This window comes from Mauremys mutica, chromosome 4, assembly GCF_020497125.1.
Source record: "Mauremys mutica isolate MM-2020 ecotype Southern chromosome 4, ASM2049712v1, whole genome shotgun sequence".
In the NCBI taxonomy this organism is placed as follows: domain Eukaryota; kingdom Metazoa; phylum Chordata; order Testudines; family Geoemydidae; genus Mauremys; species Mauremys mutica.
This window is the reverse complement of record NC_059075.1, coordinates 146,792,822-146,806,916: the sequence shown is the minus strand read 5'-3', so window position 1 is coordinate 146,806,916 and position 14,095 is coordinate 146,792,822. Positions and strand designations below refer to the sequence as shown.

The 14,095-nt window shown below is 63.3% G+C and overlaps 2 protein-coding genes across 2 annotated transcripts; one reads left to right on the top strand and one right to left on the bottom strand.

The window, feature by feature from the left end:
- The first annotated feature begins 407 nt into the window (after positions 1-407).
- Positions 408-5,758, top strand: UBE2L6 (ubiquitin conjugating enzyme E2 L6). The gene is made up of 4 exons (XM_045016008.1): positions 408-557; positions 3,087-3,182; positions 3,348-3,534; positions 4,039-5,758. Exons 1-4 carry the CDS (start codon positions 531-533, stop codon positions 4,191-4,193), a joined length of 465 nt encoding a protein of 154 aa, XP_044871943.1. The 5' UTR covers positions 408-530; the 3' UTR covers positions 4,194-5,758.
- A 341-nt stretch (positions 5,759-6,099) lies between these two features.
- Positions 6,100-14,095, bottom strand: SMTNL1 (smoothelin like 1). Its single transcript, XM_045016000.1, has 8 exons — positions 13,720-14,095; positions 11,218-11,772; positions 10,242-10,287; positions 9,819-9,986; positions 9,322-9,424; positions 8,467-8,618; positions 7,573-7,718; positions 6,100-6,513 (listed from the first exon to the last, which is right to left on the bottom strand). The coding sequence occupies exons 2-7, from the start codon at positions 11,768-11,770 to the stop codon at positions 7,574-7,576; spliced, it is 1,167 nt and encodes a 388-aa protein (XP_044871935.1). The 5' UTR covers positions 11,771-11,772; positions 13,720-14,095; the 3' UTR covers positions 6,100-6,513; position 7,573.

The window sequence follows — 14,095 nt, the reverse complement described above, 5'->3', positions numbered from 1 at the left end:
TCTCCCTGGCAGTCGGGCAGGGCTCGCTCCCTGTCTGGGCTTGGCTGCTGGGGACAGGGGCCAAGCACGCTGGGGGTGGAGGGGGGCCCTGGCTTGCTCTGCCCCTGTCCCCGGCAGCAGGGCCCAGGCCCCTTGACCGCCCCCTGGCCCCCACCCCGGAGCACCAGGTCTAGCGGCGACAGAGCCGGGCCGCCTGGCCGCAGCTGCAGCCTGTGACTGCGAGGGAGGCGGGGGGAAGGAGGAGGGGCGGGGCCAGGCGCGGCCGGGGCGTGGCGCTGGCTCCTCCGCCAGCCTGTGCTGACCCCGCCCCCCGGCCGGGGCTCGGGGCCAGAGGGGCGGGTCCTGCGGGCCGGAGTTTGCCCCGCCCCACCCCCTCCGTGATCCCTGAGGAGGCGGGGCAGAGGCCGCGTTCTAGCCCCGCCCCCTCTGTGGCCGGCGGGGGGAGGGGCGCTGGTGCACGGGCTGGAGCCGCCTCCCCGCAGCCTCGCTGCTCCGCGCTGAGCCGGCCGGGCTGGGCTCGGGCCGGGAAGATGGCGGCGAGCAGGAGAGTGGGCAAGGTGCGGGGGCCGGGCCGGGTCTCTGGTCGCACCGGCCCGGGGGGGGCTGGGACGAAACAGGGTGGGGGGATGGGTGAGTTGGGGGCAGGGAGTGAGGGGGGGTTGCGTGAGGTGGGGGGGGCTGAGGATGATGGCGGGACGGGGCTGGGCGCTTTGGGGGGCTGGGGAGAGGCCGGGTGGGGAGATGGGGGAGGGCGGGGGAGAGGCTGGGTGAGTTGGGGGGCTGGGGAGAGGCCGGGTGGGGGGCCTGGGTGAGGTGGGGGCTGGTTGTGGGGTACACGGCAAGTGGTGGGAACTTTGTATTACTTTCACTTTTGTTTGGGTGCTCCTGGCTAGCCAGGGGGGTGCTGGACCCACCCTAGGTCTCTGATGGCCACCCCATGGGATGGGGGGCACTCCGGGTCCCACTGTGGCTCCGAAGGCCCCCTGCAGTGAGATTAACCCCTTCCTGTGTGTGTGTCCCCCCGCATCCTGTCACACCTGCCCCTTTGCTTGTCATGTGCCTGCAGCCGGATCAAAGGTGCAGCTGTGATCCCTGTGCGCGGGGGGGGGGCTTGTCTCCAGCTCTGCTCAGCATTTGGCTGCCCAACCCCATCCGACCGGACGGGAATAAAACCCAGATTGGAAAAACCGACTTGTAACATATCAAAATCACGCTGGTGGGGCTGGAGTGGCTGGACTGACCGACAGAAAAAAGTGAGGCCCTGGATTCCCCTAAGGTGATGGGGGCTGGCACCCTTTGTGCCCTGGCCAACTTCGGACAAATGCCCCACGCTGGCCCTGGTGGTGCCGGCTTTATAAAGGATCCAGGCAAGATTGCTATGGAGGGGGGTGTTCGGGACCAAAGCAGGGCTGAAGCAGGAGGAAAGGAAGCAGTTAATTTTAGGAACAGTGTCTAAAAATAAGTGCCAGGACCAGGCAGGTGCTTTCACTTTCTATTGCTGCTGCCTTGGAAAGTCCCTGGCTGGTTTCTTGGAAACCAAAGGTGCAGGGTGAGGATGGATGCGGGCTGAGCTGAGGGAGTGGACTCTCTCCTCTGGAGTGACCTGATCTGGGAGACATCCCGTCTCTTGGGGGCATGGGGAGCAGAGCCCTAGAGTAGGGTGAGGTGGGAGGACTGGGTAACCCAAGGGTCCCTCCTGTCCCTGGGAGTTGGGTTGCTCTACTAGGGGGAGGTGAGTTGCTAGCAGCAGGAGGCTCTGATGTTTATTTGCCTTTGGGAGCAGGAAGTGAGTTTGCCCCGCCCCCCAGTTTCAAGACATTTCTGAGAAATGTGCCTGAGTCTGGGCCAGCTGCAGAGATGGGCAGAGCCCAGCTCAGCCCCTGGTTGCCGTGGCCCTGTTGTGGGGAGATAATGGGCGAGGGAGGGTGTCTCGCAGTGGTGCCAGTTGCGGGGGCTTCAGGGGATGGGCGAATGCCGCCCCAGGGTGTTTGCATTTGCTCAATGCTTCATATGCCCCAGAGCTGGGGGGCCATGGCCGACCACTTTTAAGCAGTGATCCCCGTACTAAATCAATGCAGCTGCTGCCGGAGCGTCGCCCTGGCTGCGGGGTCTCAGCAGTGCTCAGATTTGCTCTGGTTGCCCCTCCGTCCTGATGGGAGGGTGGCCAGGTCACGTTTCAGCAAGTGACATTGCTACCTGGCGCACAGGGTCACAGTACCAGTCAGATTTGGCCCGGCTGCCCCTCCATCCAAAGGCTGTGGTTCCCGTTGGCTGTGGTTCCCGGCCAATGGGAGCTGTGGAATCAGTGCTGGGCGTGGGGGTAGCACATGGCATTTCCCTGATCACCCCTGTACCTAGGGGCCACAGGGGCATGCTTCCGGTTGCTGCGCAGAGCCAACCAGAATTTTAACAGCCTGGCAATCCTCCCCCCACAGGGGGCACTGAGGCTCCGGGTTTCTGGCCCGCGGCGTGGAGACTTGCCATGGGCTGGAGGTTCCCCACCCCCGAGTTAGACCCTGAGCATGCGAGCAGGATCCAGCCTGCCAAGCACCTCTGAGAGAGAATGGTAGATGCCTGACCCCTAATGTCCCATCTCCAGCTGTGGCCATCCCTGATGCTTCAAAGGAGAGAAGAAACCCAGAATACACTGAGAGAGAGGGGAAATCCCTTCCTGACCCCTGAGGGTGGCTGTGGCTGAAACCCTGAAGTATCAGGAACACAGGACATAAACCAGAACTGAGCCCCAGGGCTGCTGAAGCCAGTCCTTACCATCACAAGCAGCCTTGTCATACAACTGCACGTAGACATTTACCCGGTGGAGGGGGTGACAAGTGGGAACTAGAGCAGGTTCCTGGGGTGTGTGTGTCAGGAACTGGAATTCCGCCCCCCGAAAGATCTGAATTGGTGCCACTGATGGTTTGGTTTGTGCTGCTACCTGGGGGTGGATGGGGCTTGCTGGGGAAGTGGGAGTCTGAGGCCTCTTGGGGTGGCAATTTTAGGGAGCAGAAGGCTGGGGCCAATTGGGGGGCAGCTCTGAGGTGGGGGCGGCGTGTGATCCCCGATGGCTCGGCTGTGTCCCACTGCAGGAGCTGGATGACTTGAAGAGGTCTGGGTCCCGCTGCTTGAAGGACATTGAGGTGGACGACACCAATGTTCTCCTGTGGAAAGGGCTCCTAGTGCCGGTGAGTGTGGGGACTGGGAGATGGGGGGTGATGGTGTCAGAAGGGGCTGCATGCCTCAAGGGGGTCTGTGCTGGGTTCAGATGGGGGAAGCCCCCAGTTCTCCCCAAGGATCAGTGTTTGTTGACTCTGTAGCTTCCTGCCCTCTCTCTCCTGCCCTATGACCAGGACAATCCTCCCTACAACAAAGGCGCTTTCCGAATCGAGATCAGCTTCCCGGCCGAGTACCCCTTCAAGCCCCCCAAGGTCACCTTCAAAACTAAGATCTACCACCCCAACGTAGATGAGAAGGGGCAGGTCTGCCTGCCAATCATCAGTGCTGAGAACTGGAAACCTGCCACCAAGACAGATCAAGGTACGTGCCCCCCTGCCGCACATACACGCCTCCAGGGAGCTAGTGGGGGTGTTGCCCAGAAGCACTGGGCCTGTGGAGTCTGGGGGGGTTATAACAAGGGTGGCAGTGACGTGGCTGCACGGGTGAGTGAGGATGGCGGCATGCGGCAGTTTGTGTGCCAAGATCAGTGCGGGTGGGTGAGGCTGGTACTCTGTGGGGTAGGTGGCAGTGCCAGTGGGCAGCATGGGTGGGTGAGGCTGGTACCCTGTGGAGCGGCTGAGGGTGCCAGGGGGCAGCATGGGTGGGTGAGGCTGGTACCCTGTGGAGTGGCTGAGGGTGCCAGGGGGCAGCATGGGTGAGTGAGGCTGGTACCCTGTGGAGCGGCTGAGGGTGCCAGGGGGCAGCATGGGTGGGTGAGGCTGGTACCCTGGGGGGTGGCTGGGGGTGCTGGGGCCAGTGTGGGGGTGCAGGCACAACCTGCTCTACTCCGTGCCGTGCTGACCCCCTCCCTGCCCCTCTGTGCAGTGATCCAGGCCCTGATTGCGCTGGTAAACGAGCCCGAGCCGGGCCACCCGCTGCGTGCCGACCTGGCCGAGGAGTTCACCCGCGACCACAAGAGGTTCCTGCGCAACGCTGAGGATCACACCCGCAAATTCAGCGAGAAGCGGCCCTGCGAGTGACCCTGCTCCTGCTCTGGCACCCCCTGCCGGCTCCTGCTGGGGAAGACTCGGTGGCCCAGGCAGGGGTGGGGCCTATGCACTTAGTGGGTGAAGTCTAGTGGGTGAGTGGGGCCAAGGTGGCCCCTCCCACCATCACATGCTGTCATGGCGATGCACCCCATGGAATTCTGGGGCATATGCCCCATCCCTGCCCGGACTAAGGGGGGACCCAGCACCTCACAGTAACGCTGTTGTCACTTGTGGGAGCCCTTCAACCGAGAGGGGGCACTGAAGCCCGGGGGGGTGGGGGGGGTTTGAAGTTGGGTATGTGGGCTTTCCCCTTCCCTTCATTGACTGACTCTTTTGCTCACCCCATCTTCACTGGGGGGCCCCCAGGCCTGCCAGGAGTGGTTGGGCCGAAGGCCGCTCCCTGGGCACTGAGCTCTGTGCCATGACCCCCATTGCCACTGTTGATCTTGTTTTGGTTTGTTGCCTGGCACTTTAAAACCTCAGCTACAAAGACCGGAAGGGGGAGAGAGCAGCCCCAAATGCCTTCCCTGCCCCCAGCCCATGCAGACAGGAAGTGATGGGGGGTGGGGGATGCCCCCCAGGAGCCCTGCAGCTCGGCAGGTGACTGAGGCTGTGTGCAGGGGAGGGGTGGGGGTATTAGGCTGGAGGGTGATTCTGGGGTGTAAGAGTGTGATAGAAATGTTTTTTTAAAATAGCCCCTTTGTTTGTCGGCGGGTGGTGATGGGGGGGTTGTGTGTGTGTGTGTGTGTGTGACATAACTTCCTTTTTCTGGTCAATAAAAATGGACCGTGATCCCTCTGCTCCCATGTGCAGATCCCCCCTTGGATGATTTCCCAGGTAGCTGCCTTCCCTGCCCCAAAGCGGTGTGGGGCCATTCCCTGGGGACCTCGGAATATCTCTAGACTCTTCCTCTTTCCTGCTGTTCCTGCCCAAGCCACTTCCACCCTCCCCCTTTGAGGTGGGATTGGAGCAGATGCCGTGAGGATGAACCATTCTGACACCCCCCCACCCCGGACTGGAGGGGAAGGGCTCTGGGTCCTGTCCCAGCTCCCTGGGCCAGCCTGTCCCCATGGAGCCGGGTGCTGTTCCTAGCCAGCTCCCCCCAGCCCTCCCTCCCATTCTCCCCAGTTACCACAAGCTGGCTTGAGGGTCAGACCATGGAGTTGCCCAGCTGAGAGCTGCCAAAGCCATGTGTGTGACCCTATAGGGCCCCCCGGACAGCGCGGGGAGGGAGGCTGCATTCCCAGGGTACATAGAACCGAGGTCTTTGGCTGCTTGTGCCAATTAAAAATCCCACAGGCGGGTGTGTCAGAGCCCCTGCCAGCTTGAGTGATCACACCCTGTCTCTCTCTCTCCTCCCTTGGTATGGTCCACGCCTCCACTTCCTGTCCTGACCGCAGGTCACCTCAGCACACTGACCCTGCACCTCCAGACACCTGGGCCAGCTCTGATGGCCCTTGAGCAGCTGCTGCATTGTACCCTGGAGCTGGAGGAAGTGGCTGCTGTTGGTGCCATCATCGGTCTGGCCCATCCATGATCTAGAGCTAGCAAGACTTAGCCACCAGAGGGCAGCACAGAGCTATGGGGTCTAGTTACGGGCTGGAAGGGGGCGGGGGGTCTGTGCTCAAGCATACAACTTCCAGGCCCTCTGCTGAGCACCCTCTGTGGGATCTGGCAGCTTGGCAGAGCTGAGCCAAGGCCCAGAGCAGAGGCCTGCACTTAGACAAGGCCCTTCAGAGCTTGGAAGATCATTGGCACTCAGCTGGGTGTCACATTGGCACCAGCAGGAAAGCAGCCCAGGTTCACTGTCACTTGGAGCCGGCCAGCTGCTGTGGGGGTAGCCCTGAGCGTGGGGCGCTTGGTTCTAATGGACCCTGGAAGTGCCAGGAGAACCACCCCTGCTGCGGCCAGCCAAGGACGCGTTCCAGGCACCCGCTGCCAGCTTGGATCCACGAGGAACGCTGGCCCCAGCCCTATGGTGAAATGTGCTCATCTGGCATTGGCGGGGGGCAGAGGCGACTTCCTGCTGCTGATGGGCGTCGCTCCTGTCTGGACTGCAGCCACAGCCATAGCCACATCTGTTGCGCCCTGGCTGAGGAATGTGGCCGGCACTGATGGAACCCTCGACCTACCAGAGCTAACCACAAGAAACCACCCGGCGTCTGCCTGAGCTTGGAGCAGTTCTGCTTTACTGGATCTGCCAGGGTCTCGTGTGCACACGTGAGCCGCGGGGAAGGGGGCAGGCAGGAGATGGCTGCGGAGGGTTACCAGCGGAGGAGATGCCACGTTGGGGGAGAGCTCCAGGACAGACCTGTTGGGAGAGGGGGAGCAGGTGTTGTGGGGGTGGGGCCTTGCTTCAGGAACTCTGCCTTGGAGGGGTCCCTGCCAGCTACCACACACCCCAGTGAGGTGTTGGTGGCACCTGTTGGAAGCTTGCTGTGCCTCCCACCAGCTGGGCAGCCTCAGCCAAGGACTCCAGGGGCTGGGAGAGCGGGCAGGGGCCAGGCCTGGGTATCCTGCCCGTAGCGGGTCTGCTGAGCAGTGGGCTCCACTGCTGATCATTGGGCACAAGGCTGAACCAGCCGGGGGGGACTCTGTTGAAAAGGGGCCACTGGAAAGAACCTGTTATGACCCCCTCCCCCCACATGCCTCCTTCTCTACCTTGGACAGGGGAGAGAAGATGCCCCTGGAGCTGCCGTGCCCTGCTGGACCCCCCACCCCCTGGCCTCATGGAGGGAACCGCCACAGGGACGGTGCTGAGCCTCTTGCACTTCTGATTCAGGAGGTTGGGGGGGGGAGGGGATAGCTCCTCCCCATCATGCTCTGGGGTGGGGGGGGGGCAAGGCTTTTCTCCAGAGCAGGAAACCCCCTCCTCACCCGTGCCCATTTCTGCCCTGTCCCCATGGAGTATTCGGACACAGACTCCCAGCTCGGCCAGGCGCGGGACTAGGCCGACGGGCCAGGATGGAGGTGTCCCATCCTACAGGGGGAACGCACACACCCCACCCGTGATTTGAACGGGGCCATGGCGGTGTCCTGGTGGGGTTGGACACTGGGCCTTGGGGAAGGTTCTGAAGGGGCTGAGGAGGGCGCAGCGCCCCACCCCCCCATACCTAGCCCAATCTGCCCCTCTGGGAGGAGGTGATGCCTGGTCACTGAGGAGCCCCTTGCTCCCATTTGAGCAGTGAGAGGGAAGATGGGGAGGATGGAATGTGTGGACCCCTGGGTGCATGAGCGCTCCCGTTTCCAGCAGCACCCCATGCTGTTCCTCACCCATGCCCCCATGTGCCAGGCTGAATGTCTGGATGGCCCGTCCTCACCCATGCCGCCTGGCGCTCTCTCTGCTTCCCCAGCCGGCTGCTACTCCCACCTCATTTCTTCTTGGTCTTCACCAGCCCCTTGTCCACCAGGCTGCGGTACAGCTCCTGGATGTAGGTGTAGACGCACTTCGAGTCCGGGACGCTCATGCGCACCATGTCCTCCACCTCCAGCAGTGGGGCGCAGTCGGCATGCTTCCTGCGGGGCGAGAGGCCAGGGGTCAGTGCTGCCCTCAACCAGGGCACTCGACTCGGCCCCGGGGCCCTTGGTTTGCTCTGTCCCCCCCCGGGCATGGCTGTCCCATAGGCCTCCCCTCCCTCCTATCCCAAGCCATGGCCCCTCTGCAAACCAGGCAGTGTTTGATGCCAATGGGCAAAGGGGAAGTGGCCCAGGATGTGCCTGTCGTGATGGAATGGGAGTGAAGGGAGGGGACCACGGAGCTAGTGCCCTAGAGAAGGGCTCGGTGTCCAGTCCAGGCTAGAGGGTGGGTCCCTGGAGCTGCTTCCGGGCCTGTCCCAGCAGGATCGTGCCCTGGCCTGGTTGGGTTTGGCTGCGTGGCTGGGCCCGGGCTGTCAGGGTCCCTGAGCTCTGGGCTCATGGGGGGAGGGGAGAGCTCCCGGGAGCCACAGGGTGGCCAAGCTGCAGAGGGAGTACCGCTAATTAGCTAACAGCCTCAATTATTGGATGCAGCACCCAGCCAGGCCTTCTATACCAGCTGATATAGGGTGGACTAATGCACCCAAGCCCACCTGGCATCACAGCACCTGCTGCTGGGGAGGGTGGGGCTGGGCAGTGCAGGCTTCTCCCCCTCCCTGGTGTCACAGCGCCCCCTACGGGGCAACTGCGGATTCCTACTCTGCCTCCAAGCCCCATGTTGGATGTGTGGCAGAGGCCCTTCCCCAGGTGGGGCAGGCTTCCCTGGGCTTTGGGGGTGGGGTGCACTCACTCAGCAGTGGCAAAAGCCAGGGTAAAGTTCTCCCTGCGGTTGGCCGGGTCGAGGGCTGCGTAGTCGAAGGCGTCAGGGAAGAACTTGTGGACGAGGGCGCAGAAGGCCAAGCCGCTGCTCCAGCTGGAGGAGAAGTTCTGGATGTCCACGTGCTGGCAGCCAGGCAGCAGAGCAGGGGCACAGGGAGGGAATACCAATCAGCCCCACGAGCACTGGGTGGGCCTCCCCCCCGCAGCCTCTTTGTGGGCACTGCAGGGTCCAGGGGTGCCCGACCTTGTGGGCTGCCCACCCCCCCACGCACTAGGACGAGAGGCTGGGGCAGAAAGCTGGCGGCTGTGTTCTCTGGCTGTCTCCACAGTGGATGGGTGGCAGCGCTGTGCCCTGCATGGCAGAGGCCTGCCTGGGGCAGGGGGGGCGCTCTCCCGCTGTTCCTCCTCTCCATGTTGTAGTCAGCACTGGTGACCCAGGGCCTTGGGGCAGAGCTGCTCACCCGGGGATGGTAGAACCCCCCCTATGCTGCACCCCTTGGGCCAGCTGCCTGCCCCAATGCTTCCCAGCGGCTATCCCAGCTGCCTCCCGTTGCCATCTTTCCCCCCTGGGCCAGGTCTAGTCACCCCCATGAAGATCCAGGTGGCAGTGTGCCTGGCTGGGTGTGCCCCTGCTGAGTTCTGAGCACAGCAGGCACCCTTGGGCCGCTGCCCCTTCCAGCCGACATCCCTCAATCCCCACGGTCATTGCAGGAGTGGGGGGAGGGGGGCTGGCTAGTGTCTACCCTCCCCTCTACTAGAGCCTGCTGTGTGTCTGAGGGGAGGAGGCTGCACGCTGGGCACCACCTCACCCTTGCCAGCCTCTCACCTCATAGCCACGTGTCTTGGCACGGCACCACTCCAGCAGCATGTTCTTGATGGTGTTGGCACCTCCAGTCTTCTTGATGTTGGGGGCAGGGCCACTGGCTGCCCTGCAGGGGGGATGGAGGGGCTGGTGTCACAGAGGGAAGGGACAATGCCAGTGACTGGCCAGGTCCCCTCCCTCCCCTATCCCTGGGCCTTCCCTCTCTGTCCCACCAGCCCCCAGAGCCTGCGTTGGGCCGGGCGCTGAAGGGGTTAACCCCCATGGTACCCTTGGTGCCACAAGAGCTGCCCCCGAGCGCTTTGCCCCTAACATCCAGTGGCAGGGAGTTCCACAGGTGACTAGTGCCCCTCCCTACACCCTCTCTTGGCATGTGGCTCTTTAATGGCACTGGGCACCCCCATTGGTTGACCGACCAGGGCCTCTCCTCCAAGCTCCGCCCTCTCGTGTGTAGGCTGGCCCATTCGTAGCCCCTGGGGGGAGGTTAATAGGGGATTGCGCACCCCCCAAATTTCTCCACAAGGGCCTTGCGGGACTGGGCCCTGGGTGCCAGGCGGGGTCGGGTCAGCTCCCTCCGATCCAGCGCTGGTCTCTTTGGCTTCTCCTTGGGGGGTGCAACTCCTTCAGGTGCCGGGCTCTGCACGTTGTCCTGCTGGGCTGTCCCTTCAGTGCTGCGAAGAAAAGGGGAGTGGATCAGAGAATGGGCCAGGAAGGGGAGAGGGGGCGGCTGTTCTGTGGAGGGGGGAGATCTCCCTTCCCCAGGCTGTGTGCCTCCACCTCCCTGCCTGGCACCAGGGTGTGTGTGCTGGGGGGCTCTCCCCACCCCTGGCTGTGTGCCTCCACCTCCCTGCCTGGCAGCGGGGGGCGCTGTGCAGGGGGTAGAAGTCCCTTATCCTGGTACTGGGGGCCCCCGCGGGTGCTCTCACCTGGTGCTGCCACCTGAAGCGGCTTCTCGGCCTTGGGAGGCTTCTCCTGAAAGGAATTTACAAAGTATTTGATGTTAAAAACAATCACCACAGTGGGCTCAACCGGGTATCTGAGATTGGGGGGCTGTGCTGGGGGGGTGACCCTGTGTGAGTGGGAGATGGGACTGGGGGGGCTGTGCTAGGGGGCGCTGTGGGGGGCGTCCCCTCCCTGTATTCTTCCCCCACCCTCATTCCCCAATTCAATTGGCCTTACCCGGCTGGGGGGCCCCAGTCTCCTTCCCAAAGGCAGCGTCCCCTGTGGGGCTGGCCAGCCCCTCGTCGGGGGAGCTGGGTGCAGGCTCACCCCACTCCTCCTCCTCGCCCCCCATCTCTGGGGACAGCGGCTCCTCTGAGGTGCTCCCACCACGCCCCTGGGGGGGAACAAAGCCCTTTAACAGGCCCCTGCCCCCCAAATCCCAGACCCCCGCTGCTGGCCCCGAATCCTGTCCTTCCCCCCATGGCCTCCCTGCCCCCCCAGGTGAGATTTGAACCCACCTCCCCTGGGGGGTTACCACTGGGGCTGAGTCCCGCAGCCCATCCCGAGCCCTGGGAGCCACTCCCTGCAATGGCCTGGGCATGGCATCAGGGAGGGCAAGTGGGCATCCGCAGCACCTTCCGGGCAAGCTGGCCCCCTAGGGAGGTGTGTGTGAGTTTCCCTCCTCCCCCCATTGCCCCATCTAACCCAAAGGGACACTCACCTCTCTGGCCACGGCATCGTTGGTCCCCTCGGCTTCAGCCCCTTGCATCTCTGGTTCGGCCCCTCCAGCCCCGTCCTGGGGCTCAAGCCCAGACCCACCTACTACCTCCCTCTCCTCTGCCCCAATCTTCTGCCCACCCTCTGCCCCCTCCTCTGCCCCAGCCCCAGAATCCCCTGCTCCCCCAGCCTCACCACCCCCCTTAACATCTCTCCCAGCATCCTCTGCTCTGCTGGCCTCACCGTGTCTCTTAGCATTGCTCCCAGAATCCTCTGCTCTGCTGGCCTCACCGCCTCCCTTAGCATCACTCCCAGAATCCCCTGCTCTGCTGGCCTCACTGACTCCCTTAGCATCACTCCCAGAATCCCCTGCTCCCTCAGCCTCACCGCCTCCCTTAGCATCGCTCCCAGAGTCCCCTGCTCTGGTGGCCTCACTGCCTCCCTTTGCATCACTCCCAGAATCCCCTGCTCCCCCTGCCTCACCGCCCCTCTTAGCATCACTCCCAGAATCCCCTGCTCCCCCGGCCTCACTGCCTCCCTTAGCATCACTCCCAGAATTCCCTGCTCTCCCAGCCTCAACGTCCCCCTTAGCATCACTCCCAGAATCCCCTGCTCCCCCAGCCTCAATGTCCCCCTTAGCATTGCTCCCAGAATTCCCTGCTCCTCCCTTCTCCCCCAGCCCATCCCCACCCTGAGCCACCTCCTTGGCTCCAGTCCCAGCCACCCCTTCAGCCTTGTTAGCTGTGGCCCCGGGCTCCTCTGCTGTCGGCCTGGGGGCGCCTTCCTGTTCCTCCATCTCTGGAAGGAGACAAGAAGCATGTGGGTCAGATGGGGGCAGCAGGGACCTGGATTGGGGCTGCGAGAGGCCCCCGACTGGCCTGCTCAGGGATTGGCCTACCAGATCCCTCCACGGCTCTTTCTCCCCCCACCCCTGAGCCCCACCACTGCCAAGTTTGGGGGGGAGAGGAAGGGGGCAGGAGGCATCGGGTCACCCTCTGTGGCCATACCATGGCATTGTGGGGCCTGCGATTGGGAGCTCACATCAACTCCAATGCAGTTCTTTTTCTTGGGGGAATGCAGCCTGGGGGAGAGATTGGGGGACCATGGTGTGAGGGGAGGGGGAACCAGGGAACACAGAGCCCCTGACATGGGGGACAGATTGGGGAACCTTGGTGTGTGGGGGGAGGGAGAATGGGGGGCACACAGACCCCTGGTGTGGGGGAGAGATTGGGGAAACCTGGGAGGAGAGGAAATGGGGGCACACACAGCCCCTGGTGTGGGGGAGTTGCAGAGTGTCCCTGCAATGGAGGGTTGAACCCAGGGATCTTGTAGGCGGGTATAGAGGGGTGCCAGGAGCCCCTGGTTTATCCAATGAGCTTGGCCAACACCAGCGATTGTGTGACTATGCAGTAAATACTGTAGGACCTACCTAAACCCGGGAGAGCTGGGAAGGCAGCCAGGGAGAGGGCCCTTGGGGCTGGCTGCGCTGTCAACCCTTTCGAGTGGAATAGGAGGCCAGGCTGGATGCTGGCCCTTTAAAGCAAGGTGCCCCATCCCCCAGTAAACAATCCCCAGGGGCTGGAACAGGCCTCTGACTCAGGCACCAAACCTGCAGTGGGGGGAGGGCATCTTGGGGAGGGGGCAGGTGACCCTCTCCTCAGCGGCTAAATATACCCCTGACATTTACCGCTCTGCCAGACCCAGGGAATGGGGGATTCGCCAACTGTGGCCCTGCCACCCCCCCGTGGTAAACTGCCTGCAGCCCCGGACTTCCACTCCAGCTCTGCCAGTGCCCCTCTATAGCGACCTGCCACCCCCTGCTAGCCCAGCCCCGGGCTCCCTGCAGCTCTGCCAGTGCCTCTCTATAGCAACCTGCCACCCCCTGCTAGCCCAGCCCCGGGCTCCCCGCAGCTCTGCCAGTGCCTCTCTATAGCAACCTGCCACCCCCTGCTAGCCCAGCCCCGGGCTCCCCCCAGCTCTGCCAGTGCCTCTCTATAGCAACCTGCCACCCTCTGCTAGCCCAGCCCCGGGCTCCCCCCAGCTCTGCCAGTGCCTCTCTATAGCAACCTGCCACCCCCTGCTAGCCCAGCCCCAGGCTCCCCCCAGCTCTGCCAGTGGCCCTCTATAGCAACCTGCCACCCTCTGCTAGCCCAGCCCCGGGCTCCCCCCAGCTCTGCCAGTGCCCCTCTATAGTGACCTGCCACCCTTTGCTAGCCCAGCCCTGGGCTCCCCCCAGTTCTTCCAGTGCCTCTCAATCCCAACCTGCAGCCCCTGTTATTCCAGGCCTGGGCTCCCATGAGCTGCCTTTGATTCAGATGGTCTCCTCTAGGGCCTGAGAGCGGAAAGGGGGTTGGGGTGATTCCAGGGGCTCCCCCAGTGCCTGAGAGAGGAAAGGGCGTTGGGGTGATTCTGGGGGCTCCCCTAGTGCCTGAGAGAGGAAAGGGGATTGGGGTGATTCCGAGGGCTCCCCCAGTGCCTGAGAGCAGAAAGGGGGTTGGGGTGATTCCAGGGGCTCCCCCAGTGCCTGAGAGAGGAAAGGGGGCTGGGGTGATGCTGGGGGATCTTGAGCCAGGGGCAATGGGCAGTGGACCCTCTCTGCATCCTGAGCCCCATAAGCCAGGGCAGGGGGTGTCTCCAGCCTGACCAAGCTCCCCCTATCGGAAGGGTTCATTCAATACCCCACTTTCCCCCCGCCCCGCTCTGGGCCCTCCCTGGAGTAGGGGTGCTGGCCAGGGCTGCACCCACCTGCTGGCTGCTCCACGGGGCAGGCTGGTTCTGGGCTCAATCCTCCTCTGTCCTGCTCTTTGTGTCACCACCCTTGGCACATCCCCCATCCCGGGGCAGTGCAGCCTATTTTTACCAGGAGAGGAACAGGTGCCACTTTCATTCACACTCTTCCACTCTGTTAGCTCCCCTGGTCCTCTGGGGAGGCGGGGGTAGGGGGAGCTCCACTCTCCCAGGGTCACATGGGTGAGACCCCCTGGGACAAGCCTGGGGGGCTAAGGGGGGACCTCACCAGGCAGGAAGTGCAGCCACTAACCCTGGCAGGGGACCCTTGTGCTAAGAGGTAGCAAATGGGGAGTGAAGCAAAAGGACAAACAGCCACAGGGGATCCCATCCC

Coding starts and splice junctions, on each gene's coding strand:
- UBE2L6 (XM_045016008.1), top strand. CDS start 531: ATGGCGGCGAGCAGGAGAGTGGGCAAG. Junction 558..3,086: donor CGAGCAGGAGAGTGGGCAAG/GTGCGGGGGCCG, acceptor GTCCCACTGCAG/GAGCTGGATGACTTGAAGAG. Junction 3,535..4,038: donor TGCCACCAAGACAGATCAAG/GTACGTGCCCCC, acceptor CCCTCTGTGCAG/TGATCCAGGCCCTGATTGCG.
- SMTNL1 (XM_045016000.1), bottom strand. CDS start 11,770: ATGGAGGAACAGGAAGGCGCCCCCAGGCCGACAGCAGAGGAGCCCGGG. Junction 10,288..11,217: donor GAGCAATGCTAAGAGACACG/GTGAGGCCAGCA, acceptor AATTCCTTTCAG/GAGAAGCCTCCCAAGGCCGA. Junction 8,619..9,321: donor CCAAGACACGTGGCTATGAG/GTGAGAGGCTGG, acceptor CCTGGCTGCCAG/CACGTGGACATCCAGAACTT.